General features: G+C 41.2%; 1 protein-coding gene across 2 annotated transcripts in view; it reads right to left on the reverse strand.

The window, feature by feature from the left end:
- LOC133536522 (WD repeat-containing protein 7) overlaps positions 1 to 21027 on the reverse strand; it is a 143958-nt gene that overhangs the window by 65347 nt on the left and 57584 nt on the right. Inside the window, exons 20-22 of one of the 2 annotated variants that reach the window (XM_061877128.1) lie at positions 16907 to 17047; positions 8197 to 8315; positions 7966 to 8089 (exon numbers count right to left, since the gene is read on the reverse strand). In XM_061877128.1, the coding sequence (XP_061733112.1) occupies positions 7966 to 8089; positions 8197 to 8315; positions 16907 to 17047 (384 nt within the window). The remainder of the gene's footprint in view (positions 1 to 7965; positions 8090 to 8196; positions 8316 to 16906; positions 17048 to 21027) is intronic. The other variant, XM_061877129.1, reaches the window with a different exon arrangement.

Below are 21027 nucleotides of genomic sequence, written 5' to 3' on the forward strand. Positions count from 1 at the left end.
ATGGCGGGAATAACCCTGACTAGTTGACATTTCCCTGGACTGAAAGCCAATTGTCAAGTCAAGGCGTTGAGGGGTTCCGGTTTGGTGGCCACGGGATTAGGTCTCTGCTTTTTGCAGATGATGTAGTCTTGATGGCTTCATCTGGCCGGGATCTTCAGCTCTCACTGGATCGGTTCGCAGCCGAGTGTGAAGCGACTGGAATGAGAATCAGCACCTCCAAGTCCGAGTCCATGGTTCTCGCCCGGAAAAGGGTGGAGTGCCATCTCCGGGTTGGGGAGGAGACCCTGCCCCAAGTGGAGGAGTTCAAGTACCTAGGAGTCTTGTTCACGAGTGGGGGAAGAGTGGATCGTGAGATCGACAGGCGGATCGGTGCGGCGTCTTCAGTAATGCGGACGTTGTACCGATCTGTTGTGGTGAAGAAGGAGCTGAGCCGGAAGGCAAAGCTCTCAATTTACCGGTCGATCTACGTTCCCATCCTCACCTATGGTCATGAGCTTTGGGTCATGACCGAAAGGATAAGATCACGGGTACAAGCGGCCGAAATGAGTTTCCTCCGCCGGGTGGCGGGGCTCTCCCTTAGAGATAGGGTGAGAAGCTCTGCCATCCGGGAGGAACTCAAAGTAAAGCCGCTGCTCCTTCACATCGAGAGGAGCCAGATGAGGTGGTTCGGGCATCTGGTCAGGATGCCACCCGAACGCCTCCCTAGGGATGTGTTTAGGGCACGTCCAGCTGGTAGGAGGCCACGGGGAAGACCCAGGAACCGTTGGAAAGACTATGTCTCCCGGCTGGCCTGGGAACGCCTCGGGATCCCCCGGGAAGAGCTAGACGAAGTGGCTGGAGATAGGGAAGTCTGGGCTTCCCTGCTTAGGCTGCTGCCCCCGCGACCCGACCTCGGATAAGCGGAAGATGATGGATGGATGGATGGATGAAAGCCAATTGATTAATATCAGTGTTTGGCTTCAAACAGCAGCCACTGTTAAACTGGACTGGAGGTTCTGACAGAGAGACAAGAGAGCTGGGGGCTGTCATATGTGTGGAGAGACTTTGGGAAGAAGGGTGTGCAGCAGTGGTATGCACCACATCTTGACAATTGTGTCTGTCAACAATCTGCAAGTCCACTCATGCTACACTCACCCGATATTAAGAACAACACAAAGGTGATGTTTCATCCAAACTACATCCTCCTGATGACCAACGTTTGTTTTTATGTCATTTGGGGTGAAGCATGAGCGAGGTCGCATGTTCATGTTTTAATTACCGTATTTCCTTGAATTGCCGCCGGGTATATAGTATGTGCCTGCCTAGAATTACTAAAGGGTCAAACTCGATTCGCAAAATAATTAGCACATGCTTAGCATTACCGCCGGCTCAGAATTTCCGCCGGGTCAAACTCATTTCGCAAAATATTATTTTTATTAGCGCATGTCTAGAATTTCCGCCGGGTCAAACTCATTTCGCCAAATAATTAGCATATGCCAAGAATTTCCGCAGGGTCAAACACGTCCCGTCACGAGTGACACTTCACCTGTCATCATTTTCAAAATGGAGGAGGCTGATTTCAATCATTTGAAATCGCATAAAGGGAAGAAGATTAAGAGCTATTCAGTAGGATTTAAGGTCCAAGCTATTGAATATGCTAAAAAGAACAGTAAGCAGCTATGTTTTAATAATATACCGTAGCTGCGTGTGTCAAATATGAGTCATTAAATGACTCCCGCCTCCTGGTGGTAGAGGGCGCTAGTGATCCTTCTTGCGACTACTCGGCTGCAGAAGAAGTGACAACAAGCAGCAAGAGTGAGCAGCGATCTTTTATTTTTTCCTCTCGCTTGCACTTTTAACATGGAGGATTATATATCTAAAATAAAACAGTTTTCTAAACTGGACTTTCAATCGAAGCAGGAGGTAATAAAGGAAGATCTCCATCGAGACAGAGAGACTTTTAAAACTGAAGAAAGATAAGGAAGACTTCTATAAACAAGTTATCGATGCTTTTGATCACAAGGAGCTGCGCATGGACTTCATTTATAAGTAAAGGTAAGACCATAATGACGTTTTTTTAATTAAATGTGCTTTTCATGATGGTATCCTTACATCACACTCAAATTTTTAAGCGCAGGCCTATATTTACAGCATGCCTTTGGTAAGCGCAGGGGTTAGGAGAAGTTTTAAATTAATTAGCGCCCCGGCGGCAATTCAAGGCAATACAGTAGTCAGTGATGGGCAGTAAAATGTGTCTGGGGGGCACTAATACAAAATTTCACAGTAATGTCTGATTGAATGCGAAAAACCATTATAACAAACCGCCTGAAAAAAACGTAATTTTTTTTACTGAATGATACACCCGGAATGTATATATATATAAATAAAGAACGTGGGATTTACAACTTTAACTATGAACAATAAAACACTGAATATTGACAAAGTATGAACGTCACACCCCTTCTCCATCAACATCATCCTCTCCATAGATCAGGGGTCAGGAACCTTTTTGGCTGACAAAAAGCCAAGAATCCAAATATTTTAAAATGTATTTCCGTACCATATAATATTTTTTTCAACACTGAACACAACTAAACGCGTGCATTTTTAAGCCGGACTAACATTTCTAGAGTATAATAGGTCTCTTATTCTTTGTAATAACATTGTTATTCTGAAGCTAACTGTGGAGGGGGCGTGGTCTGCAGAACTGCAGCGAAGCAGGGTGTTGCCAGGACTGCCCTCGAAATCAGCGACAGGTGCATAGATGGCCCATCTGGACCTTGTTATCTAATCACCTGTCGCTCTGTTTATAAGCAGCAGCCAGGAGGAGAGACGGGGTTGGGGCAGGAGCCAGAGTGCGAGCAAGAATGAAAGAGAAAAAGACAATTGCAGGAAAGCAACTGAAAGACTTATTGAAAGATAAAAAAAATATTGTAACCCTAAAACAGGTTCTCATGTTGGTGCTTGGTGGTCTGAAAAACCCCCAGGAGGGCAAGCCCTAAACTAACCAATAATAAATAAATCACTTCTTAACCTTAATGCAACTTCAGGAACAAGTGCGGTAGAAAAAGGATGGATGGATTCAAATGCATGAGAATGTTTTATATTTTGAACGTTATTTTTAACACTTTGATTACAAGTGGAATTATTCATTACTTATTTTGCTAAGCAATGTCAGCTCAGGTTTATCAGAGAGCCAGATGCAGTCATCAAAAGAGCCACACCTGGGTCTAGAGCCATAGGTTCCCTACCCCTGCCATAGAGCTTTTGAACAGATGGAAGCATGCAGTGCTCTAAAATCTCTTGCTACACAGCTGCATTGACCCTGAACTCAAGACAACGGAAGAAGCGTCTGGCTTGGACTATGGAAAAGAAGCACTAGACAGTTGCAAAGTGGTCCAGAGTCCTGTTTTCAGACAAAAGCAAGTTTCGTATTTCATTTGGATGTCAAGGCACTGGAGTCTGGAGGAAGGCTGGAGAGGAGCAAAATCCAAGTTGGTTGAAATCCAGTGTGAAGTGCCCACAGTCAGAAATGGTTTGGGGAGCCACTGGTATTGGTCCACTGGGTTTAATCAAGTCCAGAGTCAATGCAGCTTTGTACCAAGAGATTTACTAGAGAGTACTACATGCTCTAAAATCCAATGTCTGATTTCATTTTCCAGCATGATCTGGTATATCAATCAATCAATCAATCAATGTTTACTTATATAGCCCTAAATCAATAGTGTCTAAAAGGGCTGCACAAACCACTACGACATCCTCGGTAGGCCCACATAAGGGCAAGGAAAACTCACACCCAGTGGGACATCGGTGACAATGATGACTATGAGAACCTTTAAGACGACATGTCACCCAGCCCTAATCCATATCACCTTTAACATAATCTAAGTTTAATAATTTTCTCAAGTTGCTATATGCCCACAGTGCCCAAACCAGCAGTAACTGGTCTACTGACCATGGCATTACTGTCCTCCATTGGCCTGCCTACTCCCCTGACCTGAACCCCATTGAGAATTTGTGGGGTATTGTGAAGAAGAAGCTGAAAGACACCAGACCCAATAATGCAAATGAGCTAAAGGCCGCTATTGAAGCATCCTGGGCATCCATAACACCTCAGCCATGCCACAGGCCGATTGCCTCCATACCACGCCACATTGATGCAGTAATCCCTGCAAAAGGATTCCCAACCAAGTACTGAGTGCATTAATTGACATGTTCAAATATTTTGATTTTATTTTTGCTGTTATAAATCTTTTTTTATACTTGGTCAGAGGAAATATTCAAATTTTTGAGCTAGGATTTTTGAGTTTTCTTAAGCTGTATGCCATAATCAGCAATATTAAAATAATAAAAGGCTTGCAATATTTCAGTTGATGTTTAATGAATCCAGAATGTATGACATTTTCATGTTTTTAGTTGCATTACAGAAAATGAAGGACTTTATCACAATATTCTAATTTTCTGAGACAGTCCTGTATGTTTTAAATAAACCCTGCAAGTGTGTATATAATGTAGTAACAGACATCTTCATAACAATTTGTAATATGTATATGTACACACTGCAAGTATATATAAATAATGTAGTAACAAACACCTTCATAACCTGAGATCGGTAGGTTGTGAGTTCAAACCCCGCCCGAGTCACCATAGACTACAAAATTGGGACCCATTGCCTCCCTGCTTGGTACTCAGCATCAAGGGTTGGGATTGGGGGTTAAATCACCAAAAATGATTCCTGGGCGCGGCCACCGCTGCTGCTTACTGCTCCCCTCACCTCCTAAGGGGTGAGGGTGATGGGTCAAATGCAGAGGATAATCTCACCATATGTAGTGTGTGTGTGACAATCATTGGAACTTTAACTAACGGGCCTTAATTGGAATATTAATGATATATTTTAGAAATTACACTAACTAGCTTTTTCCCCTGACAAAATAAACTCAGGTGTTTTGCTCAGACACAGTATTTTAGCATATATTTGACCTGCAATAGATTGGTTTAGCAGCTTTAATGCACAAAAAGAAATCGTTATATATATTCTTCATTTTTTTCTATATGGTGCCCTCTGCAGAAAAGGTCTAGGTTTAAGGCTAATAAAGCATGCTGGAAATCAAAAGCTCTGAATCAAACAAAAGCCGCTTTTAGAGAGGACCAGGATGATTTACAGAACATAAATCAGACAAACTCTACTTCATAGGATCAACAGGAGTTGAGGAAGACAATATCTGGAGGTTAACAGCAGACACCTGCTTGTGCAGGTTTACGTTCAAATCGCATCTCCAGAGACTTAAACACGTTATTTCCAATGATAATCCAGGATTTCCAGGACGAGAACCCATCTTGTTCGTCTGTTTCAATCCTGTTGTGCTGTGTACAGATCAAATTCAATGACCCTGTGACCTCACTCTATCTAACCCTCAGCGTTCCCTCCCCCATATGTCCTCCTTCTTCCCCTGGGGTCACCCGTCCATCACTTCCCTACCTCCCCTGCCTGCAGTACTGCTGTGGTAACACAACACTGACTGGTACCCATTTCCATGACAACTGTTCCCCTGAGAAACCGCCCCCGCCCCCCACAGCATCCTCAGCAACTACAAGGCTTGAACACAGATCCACACATAGAGACGCATGACATATTAGACAGTTTCTAGTAAAATAAGACAGAGAGGAACATTTATTTTTATCCTAAAGTCTAACTATAGAATAGATTGGGATAAAGAGCATACAGAGATGTTGAAAAGACAGAAAGGAAAGAAATACAGAGATGCGGACCAAAATGTGCTGTAGGCAAGCTGAGGCAGTCATTGATAAAAGTCTACCATGCTAAACAACTGATCAACCAAGCATGCAGCAATTAACCAGGGGGGAAAAAGCATTGGGTGTTAATAACATAAACAACACCAGAACGAAATAGAAGGACACATCGGCATCTGCATTGCATTTGAATTTGTGAGGTTGTCATGTTAGGAGTGGATTACTGTATTTTGGTTAATTATTGACAGTGGTTACCTATTTTTTGTTATAAATTAGCATTTAAGGGGAACTTCCCTTTTTTGGAAATGTTGCCTATCCTTCCCTATAAAAGACATGACAACTGATTTTTTAATGCATTCTAAATATTAAATACATTTGATCAAAAGTCACAATGGAGCCTATGGGAGCCGTTCAATTCTGCCCATAAAAAACATTCATTAGGGTTTTATATACCGTATTTTTCAGAGTATAAGTTGCTCCGGAGTATAAGTCGCACCGGCCGAAAATGCATAAAAAAGATGGAAAAAAAACATATACAAGTCGCACTGGAGTATAAGTCGCATTTTATTGGGAAATGTATTTGATAAAACCCAACAGCAAGAATAGACATTTGAAAGGCAATTTAAACTAAATAAAGAATAGTGAAGAACAGGCTGAATAAGTGTAGGTTATATGAGGCATAAATAAGCAACTGCTATGTTAACCAAACATATTATGGTAAGAGTCATTCAAATAACTATAACATATAGAACATGCTATACCTTTATCAAACTATCTCTCAATCCTAATCCATAAATCCCATGAAATCTTATACGTCTAATTTCTTACGTGAATGAGCTAAATAATATTATTTGATATTTTACGGTAATGTGTGAATAATTTCACACATAAGTCGCTCCGGAGTATAAGTCGCACCCCCGGCCAAACTATGAAAAAAAACTGCGGTCCGAAAAATACGGTACATAATGTTAGTAACGTATTTTCCGGACTGTAAAGCGCACTTAAACCCTTTGGGTGGCACCCGAACCACCTCATCTGGCTCCTCTCCATGTGGAGGAGCAGCGGCTTTAATCCAAAGCTCATGACCGTAAGTGAGAATGGGAACGTAGATCGACCGGTAAATCGAGAGCTTTGCCTTCCGGCTCAGCTCCTTCTTCACCACAACGGATCGATACAGCGTCCGCACTACTGAAGACGCCGCACCGATCCGCTTGTCGATCTCACCATCCACTCTTCCCCCACTCGTGAACAAGACTCCTAGGTACTTGAACTCCTCCACTTGGGGCAGGGTCTCCTCCCCAACCCGGAGAAGGCACTCCATCCTTTTCCGGGCGAGAACCATGGACTCGGACTTGGAGGTGCTGATTCTCATCCCAGAAGCTTCACACTCGGCTGCGAACCGATCCAGTGAGAGCTGAAGATCCTGGTCAGATGAAGCCATCAGGACCACATCATCTGCAAAAAGCAGAGACCTAATCCTGCGGTCACCAAACCAGATCCCCTCAACGCCTTGACTGCGCCTAGAAATTCTGTCCATAAAAGTTCTGAACAGAATGGGAGACAAAGGACAGCCTTGGCGGAGTCCAACCCTCACTGGAAATGTGTCCGACTTACTGCAAAGCGGACCAAGCTCTGACACTGATCATACAGAGAGTGGACTCCTCCACTTGGGGCAGGGTCTCCTCCCCAACCCGGAGACGGCACTCCACCCTTTTCCGGGCGACAACCATGGACTCGGACTTGGAATTCAGGGTTATTTAAGTCACAAAATGTAAATAGAGTATTGTTGGCGCTTTTTGAATGGTTATTTATCAGATTTTGTGGGCGAGATAGTAGAGGTCCCTTTGGCACTTTTATTTTTTCCAAATTCCATCTGTTGTCATGTCTTTTACGATTGTAAACAATGGAGAACATTCCAAAAAAAGTGCAGTTCCCCTTAAAGAATATTGAAACATCGAACAGTTTATTTCTATTTCCATTATTTCCTTTGAGAAAATAATTGATATTGACCATGCATCCCTGAATTGAGTGTTTTGGTCTGAGGAGGTGCACTGTATGCTCCTTATTAGCTTTATGGTAATAATTAACTACAGGATTGTATGTATGTGAGTAAATCTGCCTTCTCTAATCATTTTACACTGTGTTCTCTTCAAAGTGTTGGACGTTCAAGGGAGCAGGTTTTTATTCTGAGACCAGACACAATTATATGTGGCAACATAATCCTTGACTACTTACGGGAGCTGACTGTGTCCACGTATTGAGGGAGATAAGGAGCCCACATATCAATAGTGTCCTTACGCCCCGATTGACCGATCCTTCTCAACTCAGCCAACAGTAAAGCTTGGGATGCTTCTCGGACCTAAAAGAGTCCGGTGGATTCAGTAAGTGCAAAGGTTTTCAAGTAGGCATTAAAAACAGTTGTGGTAAATGCTTGATTGTTGGATACAACTGCAGTCATTGTTTTACCTCCAGACAACGGTCCTGCCATCTTCTTGCCAGCATCTCTAGTAAAGGGGGTCGGAACTTATCGAGGCCCAGAAGGTCAGGGAGCATAACACAATGCATGGCTGCCAGCTGGCTCCAACCTGCAAACACACACGGGTGACAGAAGACACAGCAAGCAGAGGACTGGTTAGAAAAAATATATAGATATAATTATATACAGTATATACAAACCCCGTTTCCATATGAGTTGGGAAATTGTGTTAGATGTAAATATAAACAGAATACAATGATTTGCAAATCCTTTTCAAGCCATATTCAGTTGAATATGCTACAAAGACAACATATTTGATGTTCAAACTCATAAACTTTATTTTTTGGCAAATAATCATTAACTTTAAATTTGATGCCAGCAACACGTGACAAAGAAGTTGGGAAAGGTGGCAATAAATACTGATAAAGTGGAGGAATGCTCATCAAACACTTATTGGGAACATCCTACAGGTGTGCAGGCTAATTGGGAACAGGTGGGTGCCATGATTGGCTATAAAAACAGCTTCCCAAAAACTGCTGTCTTTGACAATAAAAGATGGGGCGAGGTACACCCCTTTGTCCACAACTGTGTGAGCAAATAGTCAAACAGTTTAAGAACAACCTTTCTCAAAGTGACATTGCAAGAAATTTAGGGATTTCAACATCTACGCTCCATAATATCATCAAAAGGTTCAGAGAATCTGGTGAAATCACTCCAGAAACCAACATTCAATGACCGTGACCTTTGATCCCTCAGACGGCACTGTATCAAAAACCGACATCAATCCCTAAAGGATATCACCACATGGGCTAAGGAACACTTCAGAAAACCACTGTCACTAAATACAGTTTGTCGCTACATCTGTAAGTGCAAGTTAAAGCTCTGCTATGCAAAGCCAAAGCCATTTATCAACAACATCCAGAAACGCCGCCAGCTTCTCTGGGCCCGAGATAATCTAAGATGCACTGATGCAAAGTGGAAAAATGTTCTGTGGTCTGATGAGTCCACATTTCAAATTTTTGGGGGAAATATTCGACATTGTGTCATCCGGACCAAGGGGGAAGCGAACCATCCAGACTGTTATCGACGCAAAGTTGAAAAGCCAGCGTCTGTGATGGTATGGGGGTGCATTAGTGCCCAAGGCATGGGTAACTTACACATCTGTGAAGGCACCATTAATGCTGAAAGGTATATACAGGTTTTAGAATAACATATGCTGCCATCTTTTTCATGGACGCCCCTGCTTATTTCAGCAAGACAACGCCAAGCCACATTCAGCACATGTTACAACAGCGTGGCTTCATATAAACAGAGTGCGGGTACTTTCCTGGCCCGCCTGCAGTCCAGACCTGTCTCCCATGGAAAATGTGTGGCGCATTATGAAGCGTAAAATAGGACAGCGGAGACCCCGGACTGTTGAAGGACTGAAGCTCTACATAAAACAAGAATGGGAAAGAATTCCACTTTCAAAGCTTCAACAATTAGTTTCCTCAGTTCCCAAACGTTTATTGAGTGTTGTTAAAAGAAAAGGTGATGTAACACATTGGTGAACATGCCCTTTCCCAACTACTTTGGCACGTGTTGCAGCCATGAAATTCTAAGTCAATCATTATTTGCACAAAAAAAAAATAAAGTTTATGAGTTTGAACATCAAATATGTTGTCTTTGTAGCATATTCAACTGAATATGGCTTGAAAAGGATTTGCAAATCATTGTATTCTGTTTATATTTACATCTAACACAATTTCCCAACTCATATGGAAACAGGGTTTGTACACAGTTATAAGTCAAACCTGCACATTCATATACAGAACCTCACTGCGGTCATGTTGAGGTAAAAATAATTATTTCTACTGGGAATGAGAATCAGAGGCCAACATTATTATTTACAAGCTTCATGCATTGTCATCGCAAAAATAAACCAGGTGTTAGAAACCCTAAATCTCATTTTTGAAAAAATGTTCTTCTGAATGTCAAATTCTCATGTTTACATGACAGTGGTGAGGTTCTCATATGCAGACACACACAAGACCAAGTATACAATTCTTAAATTCCAACATAGTGTTAACATGACTGGCAGAGTTACTGACATTGTTAGCAATGCCTGGGTGAGACTTTAGTCATTATTTTGGAGAACCAAAGTATCAGAAACATGACACACAAACGGAGGATTGTGTAACATTGTGTTGTTGATAGCACTTGACAATGGAAATGGTCTAATCTTGAATACCCATGTAGTAAGAATGTATTTGAAGCAAAGTACATAAAAACCACAGAGCATTGCTTGAAGACTTTCAATGAGCTGTGACAATAGGAGTAAAAACAATAGCCGGTGCCCGTGTTTGTTTCCAGACACAAATCCATCTTGACATGAAAGGCGCACTGATGACACTCAACATAAACCAAACACCTGACACTTTCACATATATTGTTCAAATATATGGTTTCTGAAGAGCATATATCAACAGTTAGATGTAAAATGTGTCTGTTTGATATGGATGCTCATTCAAAGAAAATAACTTACATTAAAATGTTTTTATAAAGGACACAGAATAAACTTACCTCTACCGCTTAAATATATTTCCAAAAAAGGAAATATATACACACTGCATATATTTCAAGTTTGACAGAATTGACATTCACACGGTAAAAGGACCTGTACTCACCTGTTCCACCACAAAACTATTCTGAATCCAAGAAAACACAATTAGTTTTCCATCTTAAAACTCATTTGTATACTCTAGACTTTAAGTAGACCCCCTTTTTAGACCAGTTGATCTGCCGTTTCTTTTCTTTTCTGCTAAGGTCTGGTGGCCATGGATGAAGTGCTGGCTGTACAGAGTCGGGACCCGGGGGGTGGACCGCTCGCCTGTGCATCTGTTGGGGACATCTCTGTGGTACTGACCTGTCTCTGCTCGGGATGGTCTCTAGCTGGCCCCACTATGGACTGGTCTCTCACACTATTATGTTAGATCCACTATGGACTGGACTCTCACTATTATGTTAGATCCACTATGGACTGGACTCTCACACTATTATGTTAGATCCACTATGGACTGGACTCTCACTATTATGTTAGATCCACTATGGACTGGACTCTCACGATTATGTTGGATCCACTATGGACTGGACTCCCACACTATTATTGATCCACTATGGACTGGACTCTCCAACTATTATGTTGGATCCACTATGGACTGGACTCTCTCACTATTATGTTAGATCCACTATGGACTGGACTCTCACACTATTATTTTAGATCCACTATGGACTGGACTCTCACTATTATGTTAGATCCACTATGGACTGGACTCTCACTATTATGTTAGATCCACTGTGGACTGGACTCTCACTATCATGTTAGATCCGCTATGGACTGGACTCTCACTATTATGTTAGATCCGCTATGGACTGGACTCTCACACTATTATGTTAGATCCACTATGGACTGGACTCTCACTATTATGTTAGATCCACTATGGACCTGACTCTCACTATTATGTTAGATCTACTATGGACTGGACTCTCACTATTATGTTAGATCCACTATGGACTGGACTCTCACAATATTATGTTAGATCCACTATGGACTGGACTCTCACTATTATGTTAGATCCACTGTGGACTGGACTCTCACTATTATGTTAGATCCACTATGGACTGGACTCTCACTATTATGTCAGATCCACTATGCACTGGGCTCTCTCACTATTATGTTAGATCCACTATGGACTGGACTCTCACAATATTATGTTAGATCCACTATGGACTGGACTCTCACACTATTATGTTAGATCCACTATGGGCTGGACTCTCACTATTATGTTAGATCCACTATGGACCTGACTCTCACTATTATGTTAGATCCACTATGGACTGGACTCTCACTATTATGTTAGATCCACTATGGACTGGACTCTCACAATATTATGTTAGATCCACTATGGACTGGACTCTCACTATTATGTTAGATCCACTGTGGACTGGACTCTCACTATTATGTTGGATCCACTATGGACTGGACTCTCACTATTATGTTAGATCCACTATGGAATGGACTCTCACTATTATGTTAGATCCACTATGGACTGGACTCTCACAATATTATGTTAGATCCACTATGGACTGGACTCTCTCACTATTATGTTAGATCTACTATGGACTGGACTCTCACTATAATGTTAGATCCACTATGGACTGGACTCTCACACTATTATGTTAGATCCACTATGGACTGGACTCTCACTATTATGTTAGATCTACTATGGACTGGACTCTCACTATTATGTTAGATCCACTATGGACTGGACTCTCACTATTATGTTAGATCCACTATGGACTGGACTCTCACTATTATGTTAGATCTACTATGGACTGGACTCTCACTATTATGTTAGATCCACTATGGACTGGACTCTCACTATTATGTTAGATCCACTATGGACTGGACTCTCACTATTATGTTAGATCCACTATGGACTGGACTCTCACTATTATGTCAGATCCACTATGCACTGGACTCTCTCACTATTATGTTAGATCCACTATGGACTGGACTCTCACAATATTATGTTAGATCCACTATGGACTGGACTCTCACACTATTATGTTAGATCCACTATGGACTGGACTCTCACTATAATGTTAGATCCACTATGGACTGGACTCTCACAATATTATGTTAGATCCACTATGGACTGGACTCTCACTATTATGTTAGATCCACTATGGACTGGACTCTCACTATTATGTTAGATCCACTATGGACTGGACTCTCACTATTATGTTAGATCCACTATGGACTGGACTCTCACAATATTATGTTAGATCCACTATGGACTGGACTCTCACACTATTATGTTTGATCCACTATGGACTGGACTCTCACTATTATGTTAGATCCACTATGGACTGGACTCTCACTATTATGTTAGATCCACTATGGACTGGACTCTCACTATTATGTTAGATCCACTATGGACTGGACTCTCACTATAATGTTAGATCCACTATGGACTGGACTCTCACACTATTATGTTAGATCCACTATGGACTGGACTCTCTCACTATTATGTTAGATCCACTATGGACTGGACTCTCTCACTATTATGTTAGATCCACTATGGACTGGACTCTCACAATATTATGCTAGACCCACTTTACGTCCATTGCATCTGGTCTCCCCTGGGGGGAATCACCCACATCTGCGGCCCTCTCCAAGGTTTCTCATAGTCATTCACATCAACATCCCACTGGGTTGTGAGTTTTTCCTTGCCCTATGTGACGGATGTCGTTGTGGCTTGTGCAGCCCTTTGAGACACTTGTGATTTAGGGCTATTTACATAAACATTGATTGATTGATTGTTTGATGTTTCTGTCTTTGTCATGAATAATTTGAGAACCGTAAGGACGCCTTTTATATTTACTAATGTCTGAGATGTTTAGTAACTTTACCAGTGGCAGTAGCCAGACGAAGAGGGTGGTAAGTAACTGTCAAACTTAGTGTGACACACTCACAGACTTTTTGATTGATAAAATGGTAGAGGGCGGGACATCAAAATGACAACAAGAACAAGATTTCGGGGCTGTAAATCTAATTTTGAAATGAGCATATCCCGGCTCAGTTGTAGTGGTATTCAAAAAGAACATGATATGTTAATTCCTGTTGACATACCAGGGCCATTAAATGATGACTTGGCATGAAATTATTACATATGGCTCCATATGTATGCTTGGTCATTTACGTTGCAACAAAAAAAAAATACATAATCACAGAAACTAGAAGTCACATGACTTAAAAAGCCCAGTGAATCATTTTTCAAAATGACTGATGGCCTTTCTCCATCTAGAACCAAAGCACCGATGAAGAAACAGTTAGTTTGCTACGGTATGTAAAACAGTTCAGCATATCATCAATAATTATTGCTGACACTGTCAAGTGAAAATGTCGTGCAAACACCCTGGGCATCAAAAATAAAGTGAAACATGTAAACATTCCAAAGTCCTCCAGCAAGAAACAAGACAAGACACCAAAAGGGACAAAGACACAGCACACGTGCTAATAAAAGACAGGTTTGTGGTCAATGCACTCTCAAACAAATCATCTCAAGACAAGTTTGGGCTACAGTTGCACTAGGATGAGAATTTTGAAAACATGTACTTGGATAAAACATTTTTAAGTGTTTTATACACACAGGTGGTCCTTGGACTACTGATGAGTTCCGGTCCAACTGCTATCTAAGTCAAGTTTTAGTAAGTCGGAATTTTTACCTAAATTTTAACTACAGTAACAGGTTGGTCTTTATTCACACTTCAAGTAAATGTAATGTTGTTGCCCATATCTGACATGTATCTAAAATTTTTATTTTAATTCCAACTTTCAGAAATCTGACCCAGGCCTCTTTCATACATGCAGAGGTGGGTAGTAACGCCCTACATTTACTCCGTTACATCTACTTGAGTAACTTTTGGGATAAATTGTACTTCTAAGAGTAGTTTTAATGCAAAATACTTTTACTTTTGCTTGAGTATATTTATAGATATGAAACGCTACTTTTACTCAGCTCCATTTATCTACATTCACCTCGCTACTCGCTACTGATTTTTATCGATCTGTTAATGCACGCTTTGTTTGTTTTGGTTTGTCAGACAGACCTTCAAAGTAGGATCTATCACATGCCTGCGTTTCACCAATCAAATGCAGTCACTGGTGACCTTTGACACCGTTTCACCAATCAAATGCAGTCACTGGTGACGTTTGACTCCGTTTCACCAATCAAATGCAGTCACTGGTGACGTTTGACACCGTTTCACCAATCAAATGCAGTCACTGGTGACGTTTGACTCCGTTTCACCAATCAAACAGAGCCAGGCGGTCACATGATTAACTGCGCACTTTTTTTTCATTCTTTTTTCAATAAACGTTTATTTATAAATTTCAACATTTACAAACAGTTGAAAATAATAATCAAAGTAAGTACAAAAACAGTACAAAACAGTATAAAAACCGTACAAAACAGCGCCAGGGGGTTGTAAATTCAAAGTAACTCAAATAGAATGCAAAACATTTTATATATATATAAAATAAACAAAGTGCAAAGCCATGGGCTCACTCAATCTCAGTAAATAACTTAAATTTGGAAAACAGCATCATCGTTTTCACAGCTTTTTGCTTGTTAGAGGCAGAGTGTTTTAATGTAGAGTTCTAAATCTTTTTTAAAGGCACAAAAAACAGGTCGGGTATTGAGAAACTTACATTTATGAATATAAAACTTAGCCAATAGTATAATGAGCTTGCAAAGGTCAAATTCTTTTTCAAATTTTTTCTTAATGGTTTCTTAACAAAACCTTTCAACATATAAAGAGCTTTTTTGGATTGATTGATTGATTGATTGAGACTTTTATTAGTAGATTGCACAGTACAGTACATATTCTGTACAATTGACCACTAAATGGTAACACCCCAATAAGTTTTTCAACTTGTTTAAGTCGGGGTCCACGATCATCAACACCCCCCCAGCCTGGCTAATTTGGCAGTAAGAGGATATATGGGCTTATTGTTCTTCCACCATAGAAGTGGGTCAAAATCTAGTTTTTAATGCAATACAACAACCCCCTGCGACCCTGAACAGGACAAGCGGTAGAAAATGGATGGATGGTCTAAAATCTGCTGCTATAAAAACATATGTTGTAGCTTCAGCCCTGCCTGACTCGCCGAGGAGAGGCTTCTTGAATGCGGTGGTGCCGCTTCAAAGGAGTTAACATGTTTGACGTGTTGGCAGAAGCCTACACTACTGCTGCTGAACAATGTCGGCAAACCTCCGTCCTCCATTGTTGTATCGCATCGCGCAGCCAAAGTGTTCCCAAACGGGAGATCTTAACGAGGCAGGATGGTCTTCCAGCTATGGCTTTTGCATGTTGTCCTAGCCCGGTCGCTGCTAGCCTGCCTCGCTTTGCATTGTTTACACAACCTGCGGTGCGCTACTTAATATGTCCATGTGGAAACTCGTTTGGTACCGAAACGGTTCAATACAAATACACGTACCGTTACACCCCTAGGAATTAGACATTAGTCCGTCACACTATGCACAGAACACACTAATTCATAACCGTAATTGGTTCCAGTTTTCTTTTTGTACAGTTTCGATACTTTATGGGAGTTTTTGATTGATTGATTGATACTTTTATTAGTAGATTGCACAGTACAGTACATATTCCGTACAACTGACCACTAAATGGTAACACCCCAATAAGTTTTTCAACTTGTTTAATTAATTCATGGAGTGCGTTTGTAAGCAAGAAACGTCATAAAACATGGAGCACCTTTACTGTATTTGGACCACTGGTTTGGAAGTGAATTGACCAGAGCTACCAACAAGGAGTAGGTTTAGTAGGTAGACACACAGGACTGTAGACCAAAACAGGACAAAGGCGAGGAAAAATAACGGAGCTTGATAGACACTGACGAAAAGCATGTAGCATGGTAGAGGTAAGACTGAGGTCAAAGACGCAACAAACAGCAAAAAAGAATTAAATGTTTAGAGGGCATGAAAGCGTAAATAATACACTCATAAAGAGGAGAAGAGGAATGAAAGGGAGGAGCTCAAAATAGGGAAGAAGAGAATCTACAGGTATAAGTGGGTGAGTAAAGAACAGAGCTGGAGGAATCCCATAAGCTGTACTTGTCAGCTCAGTCAGTACCTTCGTTGACTGAGGGGATGTTATGAGAGGCGGGACCGGGGCCGGAGGAGCCGGGGGCCCTCTGGGGAGGAACCCCAGGGGCCCCCAACGGCCTGCCAGTCGTAGCAGAGACGCTGGAGCTGGCCGCGGTGGCTACAGCAGCTTGTGAAGGAAGAAGAAGGAGAAAAATAGTGAAGGAAGGAAGGAAGGAAGAGGTTAGAAAGATGTGACTTCTATACAGAGACAAAGAACATGAACTGTGGAGGAGAGAGAAGCAGTCAGGGGAAGGAAAAATACTGATAAATAAGGCATAAAGGTGTCATCATACAAACCCCGTTTCCATATGAGTTGGGAAATTGTGTTAGATGTAAATATAAACAGAATACAATGATTTGCAAATCCTTTTCAAGCCATATTCAGTTGAATATGCTACAAAGACAACATATTTGATGTTCAAACTCATAAACTTTATTTTTTTTTGCAAATAATCATTAACTTTAGAATTTGATGCGAGCAAATGTGACAAAGAAGTTGGGAAAGGTGGCAATAAATACTGATAAAGTTGAGGAATGCTCATCCAACACTTATTTGGAACATCCCACAGGTGTGCAGGCTAATTGGGAACAGGTGGGTGCCATGATTGGCTATAAAAACAGCTTCCCAAAAACTGCTGTCTTTGACAAGAAAAGATGAGGCGAGGTACACCCCTTTGTCCACAACTGCGTGAGCAAATAGTCAAACAGTTTAAGAACAACGTTTCTCAAAATGCAATTGCAAGAAATTGAGGGATTTCAACATCTACGCTCCATAATATCATCAAAAGGTTCAGAGAATCTGGAGAAATCACTCCACGTAAGCGGCATGGCCGGAAACCAACATTGAATGACCGTGACCTTCCATCCCTCGGACGGCACTGTATCAAAAACCGACATCAATCTCTAAAGGATATCACCACATGGGCTCAGGAACACTTCAGAAAACCACTGTCACTAAAAAGAGTTGGTCGCCACATCTGCAAGTGCAAGTTAAAGCTCTACTATGCAAAGCGAAAGCCATTTATCAACAACATCCAGAAACGCTGCCGGCTTCTCTGGGCCCGAGATCATCTAAGATGGACGGATGCAAAGTGGAAAAGTGTTCTGATGAGTCCACATTTCAAATTGTTATTGGAAATATTCAACATGGTGTCATCCGGACCAAAGGGGAAGCGAACCATCCAGACTGTTATCGACGCAAAGTTGAAAAGCCAGCATGTGTGATGGTATGGGGGTGCATTAGTGCCCAAGGCATGGGTAACTTACACATCTGTGAAGGCACCATTAATGCTGAAAATTACATACAGGTTTTGGAACAACATATGCTGCCATCTAAGCGCCGTCTTTTTCATGGACGCCCCTGCTTATTTCAGCCACATTCACCATGTGTTACAACAGCGTGGCTTCGTAAAAAAAGAGTGCGGGTACTTTCCTGGCCCGCCTGCAGTCCAGACCTGTCTCCCATCAAAAATGTGTGGTGCATTATGAAGCGTAAGATAGGACAGCGGAGACCCCGGACTGTTGAAGGACTGAAGCTCTACATAAAACAAGAATGGGAAAGAATTCCACTTTCAAAGCTTCAACAATTAGTTTCCTCAGTTCCCAAACATTTATTGAGTGTTGTTAAAAGAAAAGGTGATGTAACACAGTGGTGAACATGCCCTTTCCCAACTACTTTGGCACGTGTTGCAGCCAGGAAATTCTAAGTTAATTATTATTTGCAAAAAAAAAAAAAAGTTTATGAGTTTGAACATCAAATATGTTGTCTTTGTAGCATATTCAACTGAATATGGCTTGAAAAGGATTTGCAAATCATTGTATTCTGTTTATATTTACATCTAACACAATTTCCCAACTCATATGGTAACAGGGTTTTGTAAAATAAAATATGTTGGTACAGTTTGAGAACAGCAACATCAATTTCAAGAAATATTTTTGTTTGTGGAATGGGTGTCTGTCTTCCCGGAAATAAAACGGCAAGTTGAGTTAGGACACACTCACACTGGATCACTGCCCGGCCTGCACTCACACCCAGCATCTTCTACTCTGCTTTATCACTACAGTTTGCCTGACTTGGTGGATTATTTCCAGTCCTGTTCCAAGCTGTTCATTTCTTTTGTGCAGGACACCAGCCATCATTAATTACTTGCATAAGGAGCCATCACATTCATTAAACGGAGCGCTTCTTTTACTATTTATTTAGGGGAGTGACCCTATTGTTTGTGTTTGCAATTTCTCATTGAAAGGGACAAGCGGTAGGAAATGGATGGATCAGCTCTCTGGATCGTGCCTCCATCCATCAATGTTCTACAAGTTGTCCCTTTCGGGGCCACGGGGGGTGCTGGAGTTTATCTCAGCTGCATGTCAAGTCTTATTTTGGACTTTGTGGAGGATTCGACTGCTGTGCATTTAACTTTTAGACTATTATGAGTGTGTGTGTGTTATTATGAGCCTGCTGCGATGCATGCACCCATTCACATGCAGCATGCTAACTTTAAAGCGCTATCTTTTTGAGCTAAGTTGGCAATGTTTACCCTAAAGCAGGGGTGTTAAACTCATTTTCGATCGGGGGAAACATGGAGAACAATCTACTCCTGAGTCGGCATGATAACTTAAAAATAAAGACAACTTCACTTAGTTTTTTTTGTTTAGAAATAGAACCAGCACATTCTGAAAATGTAGAAATCATAACGTTGTTTTTTTTTTCCACACTTACATGTTGCGGTTTGTATTTGTCGCTACATGTATTTTCTAAATAAATGATGTGATAATGTTCATCAGTCAACTCCTTGGTGTTGATTTTCAATCTATCTAGATAAAAAAAATAATACAAAAATCTAATTACAGGATGTTATTTATGTAGTTTGCTAATTTTCCTCGGCTAGTGCACAAACATCACGTGGTTTATATTATTTTTTAAATTTTTTTACTTATGTAACTTAATCTACAAAGATACAAATATTGTATTTCCTTGAATTGCCGCTTGGGCGCTAATTCATTTAAAACCTCTTCTCACTCCTGCGCTTACCAAAGGCATGCGGTAAAAGTAAGCATGCGCTAATTCATTTAAAACCTCTTCTCACTCCTGCGCTTACCAAAGGCATGCGGTAAAAGTAAGCATGCGCTAATTCATTTAAAACCTCTTCCCACTCCTGCGCTTACCAAAGGCATGCGGTAAAAGTAAGCATACGCTAATTCATTTAAAACCTCTTCTCACTCCTGCGCTTACCAAAGGCATGCGGTAAAAGTAAGCATGCACTAATTATTTTAAAACCTCTTCTCACTCCTGCGCTTACCAAAGGCATGCAGTAAAAGTAAGCATGCGCTAATTATTTTAAAACCTCTTCTCACTCCGGCACTTACCAAAGGCATGCAGTAAAAATTTGAGTGTGATGTAAACTTGAATCCTACTGAATAGTTCTTAATCTTCTTCCCTTTATGTGATTTCAAATTACCGGTATTGAAGTCAGCCTCCTCCATTTTGAAAATGATGACAGGTGAAGTGTCACTCGTGACGTCACGAGTTTGACCCGGCCGTAAAACTAAACATGCGCTAATTATTTTGCGAAGCGAGTTTGACCAGGCAGTAATTCAAGGCAGGCACATACTATATGCCCTGCGGCAATTCAAGGAAATACGGTAATTGCTATTGCGACATCTAGTGGACGTATTTAGAACAGCAGTTTCTTTTATTAAAAAAATTTTGGCTTATTTTTATACTTAGCGAACTCATCCCGCGGGCCGGTTGAACCTGTTGGCACCCCTGCCCTAAAGTCACATAACACGGTACGTGAAACATGTTAACTGTTAGCGTGCTAAAGTTAGCACGCTAACATTAAAGTGCTAACTTTCTAGCTAACTTTATGTTTTTCCCTCTAATTACACAGCCATACACCTTAGTCATATAACTTGGTATGTGACACATGTTAACCGTTAGCATGTTTGTTAGCATGCTAACATCAAAGTGCGAGCTTTTTGAGCTGATTTTGCAACCGTTTACACGACAGTCATTTAACCTGGAATGATACACTTGTTACCCTGTTAGCATGCTAACGGTATAGCTCGGTTGGTAGAGCGGCCGTGCCAGCAACTCGAGGGTTGCAGGTT

This window comes from Nerophis ophidion, linkage group LG17 (assembly GCF_033978795.1).
Source record: "Nerophis ophidion isolate RoL-2023_Sa linkage group LG17, RoL_Noph_v1.0, whole genome shotgun sequence".
Lineage (NCBI taxonomy): Eukaryota > Metazoa > Chordata > Actinopteri > Syngnathiformes > Syngnathidae > Nerophis > Nerophis ophidion.